Source organism: Sus scrofa, chromosome 4, assembly GCF_054392235.1.
Source record: "Sus scrofa isolate SSC_HxYL_T2T_F1_AM1 chromosome 4, Sscrofa_HxYL_maternal_Yorkshire_Landrace_v2.0, whole genome shotgun sequence".
NCBI lineage: Eukaryota > Metazoa > Chordata > Mammalia > Artiodactyla > Suidae > Sus > Sus scrofa.
The window spans coordinates 54697279-54715898 of NC_139386.1; the positions used below are offsets into that span (position 1 = coordinate 54697279).

At 37.0% G+C, this 18620-nt stretch overlaps 2 protein-coding genes across 14 annotated transcripts in view; one reads left to right on the forward strand and one right to left on the reverse strand.

The window, feature by feature from the left end:
- The window catches only part of RMDN1 (regulator of microtubule dynamics 1), a 43042-nt gene that overhangs the window by 18812 nt on the left and 5610 nt on the right, over positions 1 to 18620 (forward strand). For 4 of the 10 annotated variants that reach the window (XM_085021153.1, XM_013996638.3, XM_005662992.4 and 1 more), the window contains exons 4-9: positions 348 to 507; positions 7145 to 7234; positions 11980 to 12035; positions 13391 to 13478; positions 14876 to 14906; positions 18430 to 18563. In XM_085021153.1, coding sequence (XP_084877279.1) covers positions 348 to 507; positions 7145 to 7234; positions 11980 to 12035; positions 13391 to 13478; positions 14876 to 14906; positions 18430 to 18563 — 559 coding nt within the window. Of the gene's footprint in view, positions 1 to 347; positions 508 to 7144; positions 7235 to 11979; positions 12036 to 13390; positions 13623 to 14875; positions 14907 to 18429; positions 18564 to 18620 lie in introns of all 10 variants that reach the window. The other 6 variants (XR_014843061.1, XR_014843059.1, XR_014843058.1 and 3 more) reach the window with 2 other exon arrangements.
- Positions 6340 to 18620, reverse strand: part of WWP1 (WW domain containing E3 ubiquitin protein ligase 1) — a 139021-nt gene continuing 126740 nt past the window's right edge. For all 4 annotated transcript variants that reach the window (XM_085021123.1, XM_085021120.1, XM_085021121.1 and 1 more), the window contains exon 25: positions 6340 to 6773. In XM_085021123.1, coding sequence (XP_084877249.1) covers positions 6725 to 6773 — 49 coding nt within the window. In that variant the 3' untranslated portion in view covers positions 6340 to 6724. The remainder of the gene's footprint in view (positions 6774 to 18620) is intronic.

Below are 18620 nucleotides of genomic sequence, written 5' to 3' on the forward strand. Positions count from 1 at the left end.
AGCACAGTGCCACTGAAATCAAGCCTCAAGTTGTATGTAGAATTTTCTAGGGCAAGTATTTAGAGAATTCAGATACAAAGATATTTCTAAAAAAGTTAGTGTTTTAGATTTTATAGGTAAGTTAATATTTATGTATTAACAAAATATGGATATTTTGTGGGAAATTTTAGTAAAGTTTTTGTGCAAAAGAAAATAATAAACTTAACATTGTGAGTAATGGATGTTGATATCATGTTGCTTGCTATATACTGACTTCAAAGACCATATGTATTCATTAGTGATGTGACCTTCAACAGTTTTTAAATGTGAGCTAAAATGGTGGTGGTTTTATATTTATTTCAAATTAGTGAAGATGCAGAGTTACTGTGGCGTTTGGCACGGGCATCACGTGATATAGCTCAACTTAGTGGAACCTCAGAAGAGGAGAAAAAGCTTTTGGTGTATGAAGCCCTGGAGTATGCAAAAAGAGCCCTAGAAAAAAATGAATCAAGTTTTGCAGCTCATAAGGTGAGATGCTTACAGTAGTGAAACCAATACCATGTACTGAGAGGTACATTAGTCTGTATTTGTCTATTATCTCTAATTTACATAGGAAAGAAATTGCTTTATTTTAAAGAAGTAGGGAAGAGATTTATTTTTATAACATTTTTTTCGAAAAGAGGTTGTTTTTTGAAGTTCCCGTTGGGGCTTAGCAGTAACAACTGGTATCCATGAGGAGCGGGTTCAATCCCTGGCCTTGCTTAATGGGTTAAGGATCGGCATTGCCATGAGCTGTGGTGCGGGTTGCAGATGCAGCTCGGATCCCACTTGCTGTGGCTGTAGTGCAGGCTATCATCTACAGTTCCCATTCAACCCCTAGCCTGGGAATTTCCATATGCTGCAGATGTGGCCCTAAAAAGACAAAAAAATGTAGTTTTTTCTTGAACATTTATTCTAACTTCATTAATATGTTTGATAAATTACTTCTGTGAAAGCTTATGGTTAAACAGAAGTGTTAGTAGTTGCATGAATTACCTATATATTTATTTCTAGTCATATAAACACTGGACAAATATTTTCTCATTTTCCTCACATTATATTTCTGGTTTCTCTGGAGGTAGGAGTATAGCAGCTGGACAGCTGAGACCTATATATAACATAGATAACTTTTTACATGTAATCCCTCTAGTTTCTGGATTTCCTTACTGGTTTAGAATAACACTTTTCAGTGGACACTGTGGGGAAGCTCTGGGCCATTATTGGTATTTTGGATTAGAACCTCACTGTCATGTTAGACTGTCTTCAGTGGAGCCCCCAAGTCATTGTGACAACCAGATTCTGCTGCATGCATTTCCAAATGTTCCCTTTAAGGGATTATTCCATCTTCTCCCACCCCCACTTACCACCACTACTTGTTCATATTAAGAATAAAACATACAAACCCTTTAAATTTACTGAGAGTTGTTTTTATAGCCCAGCATATGGTCCATCTTTGTAAGTGTTCCTTTTGCATGTGAAAGAATATTCAGCTGTTGTTGGGCGTATCTCATAAATGTCATTCAGGTCAAGTTGGTTGACAGTGGTGTTCAAGTCTTCTATATCCTTACTGATTTTCTGTCTACTTCAATAAATTATTGACAGGGATGTTGAAATCACCAAGTATAATTGTAGATTTGTTTGTTTCTATTTGTAGCTTTATTAGTTTTTATACCATGTAAAGTGCTTTTATTTGTAATAGAAGGAGTTCCTGTCATTGCTCAGTGGTAACAAACCCAACTAGGATTCATGAGGATGAGGGTTCAATCCCTAGCCCCACTCAGTGGGTTAATGATCCAGTATTGCCATGTGAGTTGTGATGTAGGTCATAGCTGTGGCTTGGATCCTGTGTGGCTGTGGTGTAAACCAGCAGCTACAGCTCCGATTTGAACCCTAGCCTGGGAACTTCCATATGCAGTGGGTATGGCCCTAAAAAGCAAAAAAAGAAAGTAATATCAACATTTAGGATTGTTATATTTTCTTGATGCATTATCTCTATCATTGTAAAATAATCCTCTATTTCTAGAAATAGTCTTCTTATAGCCCACTTTGACATTAATGTAACAACTTTTGCTGTTTTTTTTTTTTTTTTTTTTTTTTTTTATCTTTTTGCCTTTTCTAGGGCCACTCCTGTGGCATATGGAGATTCCCAGGCTGGGGTCAAATCAGAGCTGTAGCCACCAGCCTATGCCAGAGCCACAGCAACTCGGGATCCGAGCCGCGTCTGCAACCTACACCACAGCTCACAGCAACACTGGATCTTCAACCCACTGAGCAAGGCCAGGGATCGAAGCCACAACCTCATGTTTCCTAGTCGGATTTGTTAACCACTGTGCCACGACGGGAACTCCTGTTTTTTGTTTTTTTTTTTAATTTTATTTTTATTTTATTTTTGTCTTTTGTCCTTTTAGGGCCGTACCTGTGGCATATGCAGGTTCCCAGGCTAGGGATCTAATCTGAGCTTTTACCCCAGCCTACGCCACAGCCACAGCAATGCCAGATCTGAGCTGTGTCTATCACCTACACCACAGCTCATGGCAACACTGGATCCTTAACCCACTGAGCAAGGCCAGGTATCCAACCCAAAACCTCATTGTTCCTGATCGGATTCGTTTTCACTGTGCCACGATGGGAACTCCTGATTTCTTTTGATTGTTAACATGTTACATCCTTTTCTGTCCTTTCACTTTTAACTTGTGTCTTTATATTTAATATGTACTCTTGTGAGGAGATAATTCTTTTATTTTTACTTATTTTATATTCTTTACATTATATAAAATTCACTATTGTAATATATACACTTGAGTGGTTTGTAGCACATTAACTATGTTGTGCAGCCTTCACCACTATCTAATTTCAGAACACTTCTATTACCCCAGCACAAACTCCATACCTATTATCAGTTAGTCCCAGTTATCTGCTCCTGTTCTCTGGCAAGCACCGAGCTACTTTCTGTCTCTATGAATTTGCCTATTTTACAGTTTATGTAAATAGAATCCTATAATATGTGGCCTTTGTGTGTCTGGCTTCTTTCACTTAGCTAACATTTTCAAGGTTCATGGATGTGAAGTATGTGGCAGTGCTTCATTTCTTCTTATGGCTGAATGACTTTTCATTGTATGCATGTACCATTTTTGTTTATTATCAGCTGATGAGCATTTGGGTTGTTTTCACTTTTTGGCTATTATGAATAATGCTGCTATAAACAATTACATACAAGTTTTTGTGTGAATACCTGCTTTTAATTCTTTTTTTTTCCCCCTTTTTATGGCTGCACCTGTGACATACGGAGATTCCTATGCTAGGGGTCAAATCAGAACTGCAGATGCATGCCTACACCACAGCCACAGCATCACTAGATCCGAGCTGCATCTTCGACCTGTGCCACAACTTGCAGCAACACCAGGTCCTTAACCCACTGAGCGAGGCCAAGGGTTGAACCCTCGTCTTCACAGACACCTTGTCAGGTTCTTAATCTGCTGAGCCATAATGGGATCCTCCACTCTTTTTTTTTATTGAGGTAAATTCACATAACTTAAAAGTAACCATTTTATACATTTGGCATTTTTATATTATTGGCATTTTATACATTTACAGTGTTGTGCAACCATTACCTCTATCTAGTTTCAAAACATTTTCATCACCCCAAAAGGAAACCTTGTACCCATTAAATAGTCACTCTCTAGTCCCTTTTTTTTTTTTTTTTTTTGCTTTTTTTAGGGCTGCACCCGTGGCATATGGAGGTTCCCAGGCTAGGGGTCAAATTGGAGCTACAAGCTGCTGGCCTACGCCACAGCCACAGCAACGCCACATACGAGCTGTATCTGTGACCTACACCGCAGCTCACGGCAACACCAGATCTGTAACCCACTGAGCAAGGCCAGGGATTGAACCCACAACTTTATGGTTCCTACTTTGGTTTCGTTTCTACTGCATCACCACGGGAACTCCTCTGTTTCCTCTTATTCCTCACTCCTGACAACTACTCATCTGCTTTCTGTCTCTAAGGCTTTTCTTACTCTGAATGTTTTGGAGAAGTGGAATCATACATAACATAGGATAATTTGTGTCTGACACCTTTCACTTATATGGTTTTTGAAGTCCGTTCACATTGTAGCATTTATCTGTACTTTATTTTTTTTTTATGAATGAATAACACTTCATTGTATACCACATTTTTTTTTTGGCTGCAGCCTATGGCATGTGGCAGTTCCCAGACCAGGTATCAAACCTGAGCCGTACAGTGACAATGCCAGATCCTTAACCTGCTAGGTCACTCGGGAACTCCTGTATACCACATTTTGTTTATCTGTTCATTAGTTGATGGACATATAAGTTATTTCTGCCTTTGGCTATTGTTCATAGTGTAGCTATCAACATTTCGTGCACAAGTATTTGTTTAAATTATCTGTTTTAAATTCTTTTGAGTATATACCTAATAGTGGAATTTCTGGTTCATGTGGTCATTCTATGTAATTCTTTTTGAGAAACTGTCAAATTGTTTTCCAAAGTGGCTATACCATTTTCTATTGCCTTACTAGCAGTATATAAGGGTTCTAATTTTTCCACATCTTTGTTAAGACTTGTTATTATCTATTTTTAAAAATTACACCATCCATTGTCACTGCAGCAGCTTGGGTTGCTGCTATGGCACAGGTTTGATCCCTGGCCTGAGAATTTCCACATGCCACGGGCACGGCTAAAAAAAAAAAAATTACAGTTGTCTTAGCAAGTTTGAAGTGGTATCTCATCATGGTTTTGATTTCCTAATGACTAATGATATTGAGCATCTTTTCATGTACTTATTGGACATTTGTATAAATTCTTTGGAGAATTGTCTTTAAATTCTTTGCCCATTTTTGAACTTGACTTTCTATTGTTGAGTTGTAAGAGAATATTTTCTGACTTGTTCCTTGTTAGATATATGACTTGCAAATATTTTCTCCCCTTCTGTAGCTTCTATTTTTTTTTTTTTAAATCTTTTTTGGTCACACCTGTGAAAGTTCAGGGCCAGGGTTGGAACCTGCACCACAGCACTGTCCCTGTGCCACTGCAGTGACAATGCAGATCCTTAACCCACTGAGCCACAAGAGAACTCCTCTTCGCCTGTCTTTTTTTGTTAAGCAGGACTAGAGTAACATTTAATCTCAAAGTGTTTTATTTTCGTTTTTTTCCCTACAACTGATATTTCTAGTTCTGTGTGAGCTCTATATTTCCAAACCTTTCTGGTGGTTCTTTTCCCAGCTTTGGGTAGTCTCTTTACATGCAAGCCATAATCTCTACTCTGCTGAATGCTCAAGGGTGACCCTGTGTTCTCAGAGTTCTAGCTCTGGTCAGCTCTCTGTCAGAGTACACTACTCTGTGAACTTCAACCACCTGGGCTTCTCCCAGACTCCCAGTTCCATCTCATCAAAGCAAAGAGACTCCTTGGCCTATTTTGCCTCCCTGGGCTTCAATCTGGAAGTTACTCCAGGGCAGTCATATGGCTCACCTCATTTGTTTCTTGGCTCTCAGGTATCATTATTGCTTGATGTGTGATATCTTGAGAGTCTGTTTCTTGTATTTTGTCTGTTTATTTTAGTGTTTCAGGCAAGAAGGTAGTATAGTATCTATTACCCCTTCTTGTCTAGAATATCTATCTGTTATAAAAGGAAAGTTTTTTTTTTAAAATAATAATGTAAACTTGTTACAGAAAATAGGCATTTTGGAAATTGAAAAAAAGTACAACTATGGAAATAAAAATCAGCCATGATACAGTTCCGACCATCAGCTCTTGTTAACGTGATCATTCACTAACAGTTGTACCTCACTAAATTTCAATCTAAGCAGAATTTTTAGGATTCATTCGTAAGTTTGTGTGTGTGTGTGTGTGTGTGTGTGTGTGTGTGTGTGTGTGTGTGTTTCATCTTTTTAGGGCTGCACCCATGGCATACGGAAGTTCCCAGGCTAGGGGCTGAATTGAAGCTGGAGCCGCCAGCCTACATCACAGCCACAGCAAAATGGGATCTGAGCTGCATCTGTGACCTACACCACAGCTCACGGCAACACTGGATCCTTAACCCACTGAGCAAGGCCAGAGATCGAACCCGCATCCTCATGTATTCCAGTTGGATTCGTTACCGATGAGCCATGACAGGAAACTCCTGGGTTTGCTTTGATGACAGTTAAATGCATAAGAGAAGCTGATTTTTTCTAAAGCCCTAATATGTGGGAAAAGATCAGAGCACCAGATTTGAAACCCTGTGTGTCCCCTCTAGTCATCTGACTTTGGGCAATCAGGTGACTGTTAATGGAGATTAACTAAGCATAGTGTATAGAGAGGGGTTTGTGTTATACTTTTTTATTTTCAATAAAAATATCAAGATACAAAAAATTTTGGTGGAGAATGGATTTAAACAGAAGTTTTAAATTTTTTCTAGTTATAATTATTAAAAATTCACAGATACAAGCTCAAACAAAAAGAAAGGGTGGGTGTTTATAAGAAACTTGTACTTCACAGAACCCCAAGGCAGAGTGCATTTAGGCTTCAGGAAAAACTGGCTTGATTGCTCTGAGGCTTCATTGTCTCTCCTCTTTGCTCTTATCTGCAAATCTTCAGTGAAGTTTTTTTGTTTTGCTAAGTCTTGTGACTTTACATAGCAGCTTGGATATTTTGATCCAGTTCTTAGGGAAGAAGCTCAGGTTGTCTCAGTTTGGGTTTGTTGTCCAACTATGAGTATGGGCACAAGGTCACAGTTTGGCAGATGTGGCTGTTAGTACTATAACAATGCAGATGTGGAAGAAACAGTTCCAGAAAAGAGAATGAGAAAATAAAATAACAAATATTAAATTATTATATTCATGTCATAAATATGAATCATCATCTTCCCATTTGTTGGTAACTTTCTTAGAGATTCACTACTCTCTGCCTTGTATTACAGTTCTTTATAAACATGTTTTATCCTTAAATTCCTTGAGGGCTATGTCCACTTTTTCTTTTTAATTCCACTATATTTAATACAGTTGTGTATCACATGTGCTCAGCTTTTTGTTGAATGAGAATGACTACTGAGAAATAGTTATCCAGTTTCACCTTTTATTGAATGGAATATTATTGTTATTCTTACACCTTTTTTTCTCCTATTTTTAGTGGTATGCAATCTGTATTAGCGATGTTGGAGATTATGAAGGAATCAAGGCTAAAATTGCAAATGCCTACATTATCAAGGAGCATTTTGAGGTACTGATGAATTTTAAAAGTCATTAGTTTTCTGGATAGATTTCTACTTCACTTATCTATTACTGTATAGCAAACCACCTAAAACTTAGTGACCTCAAACAGTGAAAATTTACTTTTACAATTCTGTGGATTAACCGTGCACAGTGGTGCTCCTCTTCTGCTCTTTGTGGCTGAGATCATTTAGATGGCCACATTCACCTGGAGTTCAGCTGGGACAGGAATGTACAAGATGTCCTCTCTTCTATGACAGTTTCTCTTTACTTTTCTTCTCATCATTTAGTAGTCTAGCCCAAGCTTCTTTATTAGCATGGGAGCTGGCTTCCGAGAGTGAATGTTGCAAGGGAAAAGTTCCATTGTGCAAAATTTTATTGAGCATGTTTGCATCTCACTTGGCAATGACCTGTCAATCTAAACAAGTCACGTGGCCAGGACCAGAGAGGGGGTTATACAAAGTCCTGAGTGCCAGGAGGTGTGGTCTCATCTAACAGTCTAGTACAATTGACATACCACTCCCAATAGTAATATATACGATTACGATCTATGTGTATTTTTTTGGTGGGGGCGTGGGTGGAGGAGGGGCACGCCCATGGCATGTGGAAATTCCCAAGCCAGGGATCAAACCCTCACCACAGCAGCAACCTGAGTTGCAGGAGTGACAGTGCTAATAACCCACTGTACCATCAGGGAACTCTAGGGTGTGTTAATGATTTCCCAAAGTTAATTTACTGACTTATAGTAAGCCCTTCCTTAGGTCCCAGAACTTCTCCAGGAGCTATATATTTCATGGTGTGCATGCACTCTATTCCATTGTCTAAAAACAACAAAAAACCTGCAGCTGAAAACCCAGTGTATTTATTTCTATTTTGATGTTATAGACCTTCTCAAAAATACAAAGGAAGAGAAAGTGATGAAAATGAGCATATTTATGGTTATAGTCTCATTTCCTAGTAAATGTAGTGACTAGTGGAAAAGATCATTAGACTGGGAGTCAGGAGACCTAGCTTCTTATTCAGGCATCAATTGTGTGTGTGTGTGTGTGTATACATACACACACATATATATAGACACATATATATATTCACACAAACATATTTCAATTTAATAATATACATTTTTCACATTTTTAGACCTTTGAAATCAGATTGAATTATACATAATCAGTGGTATCTTAAAATTGGCAGTACTTTTTTTCTACCACTATGGTACGTAAAATAATGATGTGTCCTAACTTTTATGTTATCTTAGAGTCAATGAAACACAGTAATTTACTCAGTGGCATTAGATAAATTATTCAAATTATTCTGTGCCTTGGAACATAGAAATACATGACAAATAACTTCCAATGTGAATAATGAAGTATCACAGAAAGTATATTAATGTATACTTTAAAGGAACAGTGAGGAGTTCTCTTGTGGCACAGTGGGTTAAGGATTTGGCATTGTCACTGCAGTGGCTTGGGTTGCTGCTGTCGCTCGGGTTTGATCCTTGGCCTGTGAACTTCCACATGCTACAGGTATGTGCCCCCCCCCCCCCCCAAGAAACAGTGAAGGCTATAGACTATTTTAAAATAACTAATGTTTTGTGTAAATTTTCAAACATGTATGTGTTAGGTATATATATATATATTTTTTTTTTAAGTAGTTTAAATTTATTTATTTATTTATTTATTTTTTTTTGTCTTTTTTGTTGTTGTTGTTGTTATTGTTGCTATTTCTTGGGCCGCTCCCGCGGCATATGGAGGTTCCCAGGCTAGGGGTTGAATCGGAGCTGTAGCCACCCGCCTACGCCAGAGCCACAGCAACGCAGGATCCGAGCCGCGTCTGCAACCTACACCACAGCTCACGGCAACGGCGGATCGTTAACCCACTGAGCAAGGCCAGGGATCGAACCCGCAACCTCATGGTTCCTAGTCGGATTCATTAACCACTGCGCCACGACGGGAACTCCTTAGGTATATTTTTAAAATGACAGTGTTTAGTATTTACATACAAAAGATCAATTATACTACTTCTATTTCAGTAGTATATTCCATTATTAATCTAAAGTCGTAAGAAATTCTTTGCTTTGTTATTGAAGACACTTAAACTAATGACAGAATTATAAAAGAAGAGGTTTGCTTGAAAGTAGCTCCTTTCAGTCCATCCCCAAAGAAAATTAACTCTAATGCCCTAAGTCATCCATATATGTATATGATGAATAAACCTCTCTCCTTTGCATCAAAATGGACTAGCTCTATACCATTCTTAATAGAATGGAGAATATACTTACTCACATAATTATTTGTAGGGCTTAATTATCTTTCTTTCTTTTTTTTTTTTTTTTTTTGTCTTTTTGCCTTTTCCAGGGCTGCTTCCCACGGCATATGGAGGTTCCCAGGCTAGGGGTCTAATTGGAGCTCTAGCCACTGGCCCACGCCAGAGCCACAGCAGCGCGGGATCCGAGCCACATCTGCGACCTATACCACAGCTTATGACAATGCCGGATCCTTAACCCACTGAGCAAGGCCAGGGATCGAACCCGCAACCTCATGGTTCCTAGTTGGTTTCGTTAACCACTGTGCCATGATGGGAACTCCCTGTAGGGCTTAATTTTCTAGTAGAACTCCAATTTGGGAAAGGTTGCTTAGAATATAAATTGTGTATACTTTTATTTATTTATTTATTTATTTATTTTGTCTTTTTGTCTTTTCTAGGGCTGCTTCCCATGGCATATGGAGGTTCCCAGGCTAGGGGTCTAATCAGAGCTGTAGCCGCCAGCCTACGCCAGAGCCACAGCAACGTGGGATCCGAGCTAGATCTGCGACCCACACCACAGCTCATGGAAACACCAGATCCTTAATCCACTGAGCAAGGGCAGGGATCGAACTCGCAACCTCATGGTTCCTAGTCAGATTTGTTAACCACTGCGCCACGACGGGAACTCCGAGTGTATACTTTTAAATATATTTTGGTATAATAAATCATACCACTATGTATAGAAAAGTAAAAATTAGGTCAGATTCTTTTTACACGCTGATTCTTACTCATATTATTGAAACAGGATTTCTGCCAAGTCATACCTGGTGAGCCTTACTCTACCTATTACCTCTCCTGCTACTGACATTAACCAGTGTTAATAATAAGGTGTCTGGCATTTATGGGGAGTAAAAATAATGATTCTGGTGATAGAGGAGATTACTGTGTTAAGCACCTCCTATCACTTGCTCATTTAATTTTCACCACAACCCTGTAAGGTTGGTGTACTATTTTCTTGATTCTGTACAAGAGGAAACGCAGGCATGGAAAGAATATAGAAGTTGCCAAGGTCAAAAACTTAGAGGTCATTGAGCTGTGATTTGAACCCTGGTGGTCTGGCTTCAGAGCTTACTCTGGTAACCGGTACACATATTTGATAATGTGTATCTCACATTATCAAATAAAAGTGAAAATGTGGGTTTATAGAAAAGCATAAGCTAGGAAGTCTTTACTTTTACAAAAGGAATTTTTATCTTTAATAGGATTAACATTAATCTGTGGTATTTCCTTAGCAGTTTTCGACATAATCATGGATAAAAGGAAGGATAATTTCTTTAAAATTATTGTGTAGTTTATGCTTTACATTAATTTATATAGGACTTGTACATAGTAAACAAATTAGGGAGACTTTACCAGTTTATTTTATATTGCACATAATTATTCTATTAATAAATTCTGTAAGTACTATTTATTTTGCCTTTGTTAAATTTAGATGGGAAAGTTAAAATCTACAAACTGGAAGAGACTTTCTAAAATTATTATATATTTTGTTCTTTTAAGAAAGAATACTTGTGGAGTTCCCGTCGTGGTTCAGTGGTTAATGAATCCGACTAGGAACCATGAGATTGTGTGTACGTACGATCTCTGGCCTTGCTCAGTGGGTTAAGGATCCGGTGTTGCCGTGAGCTGTGGTGTAGGTCAGACTTGAGCTGGGCTTGGATCCCATGTTGCTGTGGCTCTGGCATAGGCCGGTGGCTACAGCTGTGATTTGACCCCTAGTCTGGGAACCTCCATATGCCACGGGAGTGACCCAAGAAATGGCAAAAAAAAAGACCAAAAAAAAAAAAAAAGAATACTTTTACTCAATATTCATATAGGATTTGTCAAAAAGAACTTTATTTTTCCTTAAATCTAGAAGAAATATTGAAAGTTATAGATTATTACTATTTTCAAAATTAAATTCATTTACAGATTTCATGTGTTCTCTCATCTTGATAAATCGTATTATCAGTTTCTGAACCTTATAAAATAGTAACCTTAGTACAAGCTGTTAATAATATACTGAAATAAATTTAATTAAAAAAACAAGAGAAAGAAAGTTGGTGTTGAATATCGTAGAAAAATTGAAATGGAAAGTTACCATCGTGGCTCAGTGGAAATGGATCTGACTAGTATCCATGAGGACGCAGGTTCCATCTCTGCCCTTGCTCAGTGGGTTAAGGATCCAGCATTGCCGTGAGCTGTGGTGTAGGTCACAGATGTGGCTTGGATCTGGTATTGCTGTGGCTGTGGCGTAGGCCAGCAGCTGTAGCTCCAATTTGACCCCTAGCCTGGGAACCTCCGTATATGCTGTGGGTGCTGCCCTAAAAAGACCAAAAAAAAAAAAAAAAAAAAAAATTGAAATGCCTGGTTGCAAAATTTTTCTTGAATTGTGCCTTCTACAGCAAACATAGTAAAGTACATATTAGTGTTCAATAAACAAATATGATTCATTTTCTTATTTCTTGTTAGAAAGCAATTGAATTGAACCCTAAAGATGCTACCTCAATTCACCTTATGGGTATTTGGTAAGAAAACTTCAAATAAATATTTCATAGGTATTTAGTATGGTCTTATTTTATAGTATGTATCCATACCTTATTTTGTAGTATGTAAGAAGGCAAAATAGAAATATTTAAAAATATTATTTATCAGTCAAGAGTGTTTAATCCATTATATTAAGTAGCAGTTGTACTGATTATTGTTTACTATTTAGAAAATACCAAATTTGATTGTGGACATGCTAAACATTGTTATTCATAGATCATTTAGAAACATGTACTAAGACTAAAAAAAGCATTGAAATTTTTTTTTTTTTTGACCTTTAAATTCCCTTTCTGGGAAAGACTAGTATTTACCAGACTAGATAAAATTAGATTAATATAACTATAGCAGTACAGTAGGATGCCCTAAAAGGGTCTTTGCATCTTCAAAATGTGTCAAAAGTTTGATTCATCTGAGGAGTAATATATCTGACTTTCACATCTTTCCATTTTTATGTAACTTTTGCTTTAAAGCACATCATTATTTTACTGGTACAAATGTATACCAATGTGTTAAATACTTTCTGGCTTGAGAGCCTTTCTTGCAGCATGTTTGCCACTGTTTTCTTTGGGTGTAGTTTGGCAGAGCAGTATTTATTGTCACCTAAGAGGGCTAACAGTGCAAAGTCCTGTATCAGACTCTTAAAGAGAAGTAAATATTCTTCAGGATAAAGAATCTATTTAACTAACAAAACACTTACTGAAGATCAATGATAATTGAGGGACAGTCAGTAATTCAGATGCTGGTGAGCAAACCTGAGTGAGGTACAGTTTCTTCTTCAGGTAGTTCAGTGCCTAAGCAAAGATCCAACACTTTTTTCTACTTCAGAAAGTTGTTGAGAGTTTTGGATGATAATTTTTTCACCCTTTCAAAAATGTTAACTTTAAATTGTTGGTTGCCATTGTTATTTTTATGCATATCATTTAGTTGTGTTACTTGTCTCTTTTTAAAAAATTTCTTTGAGTTAGTTTTTCTTATATAAAAAATAGGGGTAATGATTCTATCTCATTTAGTTATTGTAGGGAGTAGATGAGAAAATCACTTAGCTCAGCACTTGGCACAAAGTGAGCACTCAGTGGTGAATGTACTGTTATCATTACTATATTATAAATATTGCTTACTCTTTATACTTAGTCACAAAATGCACCCTAATTGATAGTAAGTATAAGTCAATATCTAGATAATTCAGTAAGAATATTAACCTACTAGATATTATGTAAAAAATACAAGCTGTTTAAACATACAACAGGAAATGATTCTTTTTATATCTGTTAAGATGTTTATTCTCTTTTAAGAAGGTGCAATTCAAATGTGTAAATGTCATTTTATTTCCCTATAGGTGTTACACATTTGCTGAAATGCCCTGGTATCAAAGAAGAATTGCTAAAATGCTGTTTGCAGCTCCTCCTAGTTCCACCTATGAGGAGGTAGTGTGATGTCTTTTAAGTTAGTACTGATTTCTTAATTGCAGTGCCACCTGGAGAGCTGATCAGTGAGGGACTTGAGCACATTTTTATTGATCCAATGCAACTATCTTATCACAAAGGCTTAATACTTATTATCCATGACTGGTGAGTGTTTCTTTTTTTTCTTTAGATGAATGGCTGATAATTCTGGTATACTCTCAGCCAAAATAACCCATGGCTAAAAATCTACTTCATTTTCTGTTTGAAATCTATACCATATTGAAGTCATAAAATAGAACAACTGTTTCTCAGCATGTTTTAGGTACCCATTCTTTTACAATGACAATCATTTACCTGGATATTAAAGCATGTGCTTGTATTGATATATGAAGAGTAATTATACTTTTTTTTCGGCTGCACCTGCTGCATATGGAAGTTCCGGGCCAGGGGTCAAACCCATGCCACAGTTGTAGCCTGTGCCGCAGCTGTGGCAGTGCCGGATCCTTAATCTGCTATGCCACAAGGGAACTTCCATAACATCTTTTTAAAGCAAATTTGAAAGGCTCATAGTCTCTCATATTTCCAAGGCCTTTTGCTTTTCCTGTTAAAAATAACATTTGAAAGGGATTTGGGGGCAAGTATTTTGGGTTTACTCATCATAGAATTTTCAGAGTAAAAAAGTAGCAATTGAAAAAGCTTTCCCAATACCTATAATGAGCTTTCTGTTTTTTAGGAAACTACAGTGACGTAAAGAACATTTAGTTGTATAATTAGAACACAGTTGGGAAATATTTATTGTTATTTAAAAGAGTGCATTCTAAGAAAAAAAGACAGTCAGCTCTACCATAACAGATTAGTTATGTATCTAAAAAAATCAATTGTCAGTTAATGCATTATGGAAACAATTTAAGTGAGACAAGAAGAATTAGCAGAGTTTCAGACTGACATTAAGCTTTTATATAGGAATTTCAGTAATAAAGGACTTTTGAAAACTGATTGGTACAACCTGTGTATCATTGAGTAAACAGCTTTTGATTTTATCTAGTTATTATGGTAGTTACTGTTATGATTTAAGAAAAGAAAGATCAAAATATCCGAGTTGCAAAGATAATGTTTTCTTCTCTGCATGTGATGCTGGTTTGGTACACATTCTAAGGAGCAATCAAGTTATTACTACAAACGGTCCACATATTGTAATCTGTTCTCTAATGGTTTAATAGTGTTACGTTCAATTTTGCTATGTTAACTCACTGTTGATGAGTTGACTTTTTTAATAGAGGACCATTACTTTAAGATGTTTTCATTTACTTCCTGGCCTATATTTAATACAGAAATAGATCTTTTGAAAAAACGGTTTTTTAATATTGATCCTGTTTTAATCCTTTTCATTATGTTTGGGCTTTTTGTGTTTTTAACAGGCCTTAGGCTACTTTCACAGGGCAGAGCAAGGTAACATATTTTTTTATTTCACATACAAATATATTTAAGATTATATGAATGCTTCATATATGATAGGGGTTTTTTTTAAACAAAAGTTATTCTGATACACTTTTTGAGTTCGATATTGTCAAATGATTTTTATTTAAAAAAGTTTTTTTCTTCTTACAGCTGTACCTGCAGCATATGGAATTTCCTGGGCTAGAGGTTGAATTAGAGCTACAGCTGCAGGCTTACTCCACAGCCACAGCAATGCAGGGTCTGAGCCATATCTGTGACTTATGCTGCAACTTGCAGCAACACTGGATCCTTAACCTACTGAGTGAGGCCAGGGATTGTCTGCATTCTCAGGGACACTATGTTGGGTTCTTAACCAGCTGAGCCATAGCAGGATCTCTTCAAATGATTTTTAAAGTCCTTATTTGGTAAAGATCACCTGAGTAAGAAATAGGCTGCTACTAAATTTAGAGCTGCAATTCTAGAATGGTCCTTCATTTGATATAATTCAACCTTTCTTTTTGAGTTGGGCTTTGACAGGGTAACTGTTTATTCAAAATCACACAGCTAATCAGAGGCATTTATTTTAATTTAAAATTCATATTTTTAAAAACAAGTATAAATGACATAACTTTGATTAGCTTCATGTGTACAACAATGATTTTATATTTGTATACATTGCAAAATGATCCTAATATTAAGTCAATACTGATCACCTTACATAGTTACAAAAAAAGTATTTTTTTAAGATGGACTCTCAGCAAGTTTCAGATGGCATTTAAATGGGAACTCTTTCTGGTTTTAAACTAGGCTGGTTTTTGTTCTGTTGTAGATGTATTCTTTTGTGACAAAGAGGTTCCTATCACTCTTACTTTGAAGAAATAGCCAGACTAGAAAACTAACATCAGCCTATCCTGAATTTATCCTTCCGAGTATTAATAGCACAAACCAGTGAAGTAAGGGACATAAGCTTGTTACCAAATTCACCAAAAAAAAGAGAAAAAAAAAACATTGCAAATATATATTTATAAAACTTAATCAGGGAGTTGCCTTGTGGTAGAGCGGGTTAAGGACACGGCATTGTCACAAGGCCTCTGCAGTGACAACACTGATCTTTAACACACTGCAGCACAAGAGAACTCTGATAGCAATGCAATTTAAAAAACACATTTTTTTTTTCTTTTTTCTGCGTGACAACAAGGGATTTTCTTCTAATAGTTTGTGTTTGAGCATATTTTTTTTATTTTTTAAATTTTTTTAGTTGTGCAATGATCATCACAATCCAGTTTTGTAGGATTTCCATCCCAGAACCCCAGTACATCCCCCCACCCTCTGAACTGTCTCCTTTGGAAACCATAAGTTTTTCAAAGTCCATGAGTCAGTATCTGATCTGCAAAGTTCATTGTGTCCTTTTTTCAGATTCCATGTGCCAGTGATAGCATTTGATGTTGGTGTCTCATTATATGGCTGACTTCCCATAGCATAATTTCTGGGTCCATCCATGCTGCTAAAAATGCCAGTATCTCGTTCCTTTTAATGGATGAGTAATACTCCATTGTGTATATGTACCACACCTTCTTTTTTTTTTTTTGTCTTTTTGCTATTTCTTGGGCCGCTCCCACGGCATATGGAGATTCCCAGGCTAGGGGTCTAATCGGAGCCGTACCCACCAGCCTACACCAGAGCCACAGCAATGCGTGATCCGAGCCGCGTCTGCAACCTGCACCACAGCTCACAGCAACACCAGATCGTCAACCCACTGAGCAAGGGCAGAGACCGAACCCACAACCTCATGGTTCCTAGTCGGATTCGTTAACCACTGCACCACGACGGGAACTCCCACACCTTCTTTATCTACTCCTCTGTCAGTGGACATTTAGGTTGTTTCCATGTCTTGGCTATTGAAAATAGTGCCGCGATGAACATTGGAGTACGTGTCTTTGCGAGTCAAGGTTTTCTCTGGATAGATGCCTACGAGTGGGATTCCTGGATCAAACGGTAGTTCTATTTTTAGTTTTCTGAGGCATCTCCATACTGTTTTCCACAGTGGGGACACCAATTTACAATCCCACCAACAGTGTACTAGGGTTCCTTTTTCTCCACACCCTCTCCAGCCCTTATTGTTTGTAGACTTTTTGATGATGGCCATTCTGGCTGGTGTAAAGTGGGACCTCCTTGTGGTTTTGATTTACATTTCTCTAAGAATGAGTGATGTTGAACATCTTTTCATGTGTTTTTTGGCCATCTGTCTGTGTTCTTTGGAGAACTATCTGTTTAGGTCTTCTGCCCATTTTTTGATGGGGTTGTTTATTTTTTTGGTATTAAGCAGTAGGAGGTGTTTATAAATTTTGGAGATTAAACTCTTGTCAGTCGATTCATTTGCAAAGATCTTCTCCCACTCTGTGGGTTGTCTTTTCGTTTTGTTTAGGGTTTCCTTTGCTGTGCAGAAACTTTTAAGTTTAATTAAGTCCCATTTGTTTATTTTTGTTTTTACTGTCATTACTCTAAGGGATGGATCTGAGAAGATGCTGCTGTCATTTATGTCGCAGAGTGTTTGGCCTTGGTTTTCCTCTAAGAGTTTTATAGTATCTGGTCTTATAGCTATCTGTTACTACCTTCTGTTGATATCCTCTCATGATGGTAGTTTTACATATCATATAAATATGATCTGGGAGTGCAGTTTCCTCAAAGAGACTTCGATGTTTAATCGCAAAATAGGGCTCCTCCTATAGTTTTAGTACCTTTTACTTCCTGCATCATGCCCTTATCACTCCATAATATGAATATTTATTTACATGTCTGAAACTGGATTCAGGGACAATAAGGATCCTGTCTGCTTGCTCAAAATTGTATCCTCATTGTTTAGTACATATTGCTTGGCAAATAATGCTGAGTCAGTAGATGAATGGATTAACTAATTTACTTAACTCCATGGAGACCTTAAGCACATCAACATGGCATCTCATAAATATGTTCAAGTTAAAGCAAAACAATTTTGGGTTAAGGAGTAAATGGAGTGAATCATAAATTATATCCATGAAAACATATGCTTTGAATATAGTAGGGTCCTGGCTTGATAGAAGGAAATTGCGTAAAGAATTAATGAAGTTAGTGAGAATCCCATGTATTCATTCATAGGTTCATTCAGCAAATGTATTCTGAGTACAGTTCTAGGCACTTAGGATATAGGGAACAAAAGACATTATAGAAAGAAAATGTCCTCATGGGGGAGCTTACGTTCTTTCAGGACCTTGAGTTTTCCATCTGTTAAATGGAGTATCTGCTTCATAAAATTGTTGTGAAAATGAGAAATGTGTGTAAGTAATATAGTGCCTAGCAAGGTACTATATATATAGGTAGTAATATAGCTATCTAACTGATACGGTAGTTATTTTATAGTTTTTTAGAGAATTCTAATTAGCCTAATCATTTATTGATCACACAACTATATTACTAGAATTTAGACTAAAAAATTAAGCCTTTAAAAATAAGAGCAATACCACTTCATCTGAGAAATGTTTTTCTTTCTTCTATACAGTGGATCCAAACTTCTACAGCAAAAACTTACTTCTTTTAGGAAAGACATATTTGAAGCTACATAACAAAAAGCTTGCTGCTTTCTGGCTAACAAAAGCCAAGGACTATCCAGCACACACAGAGGAGGATAAACAGGTAAGACATTTCCAATGAAGTAAAGTGAATAGGTTTCCAATGAGGCACTATTAAGTA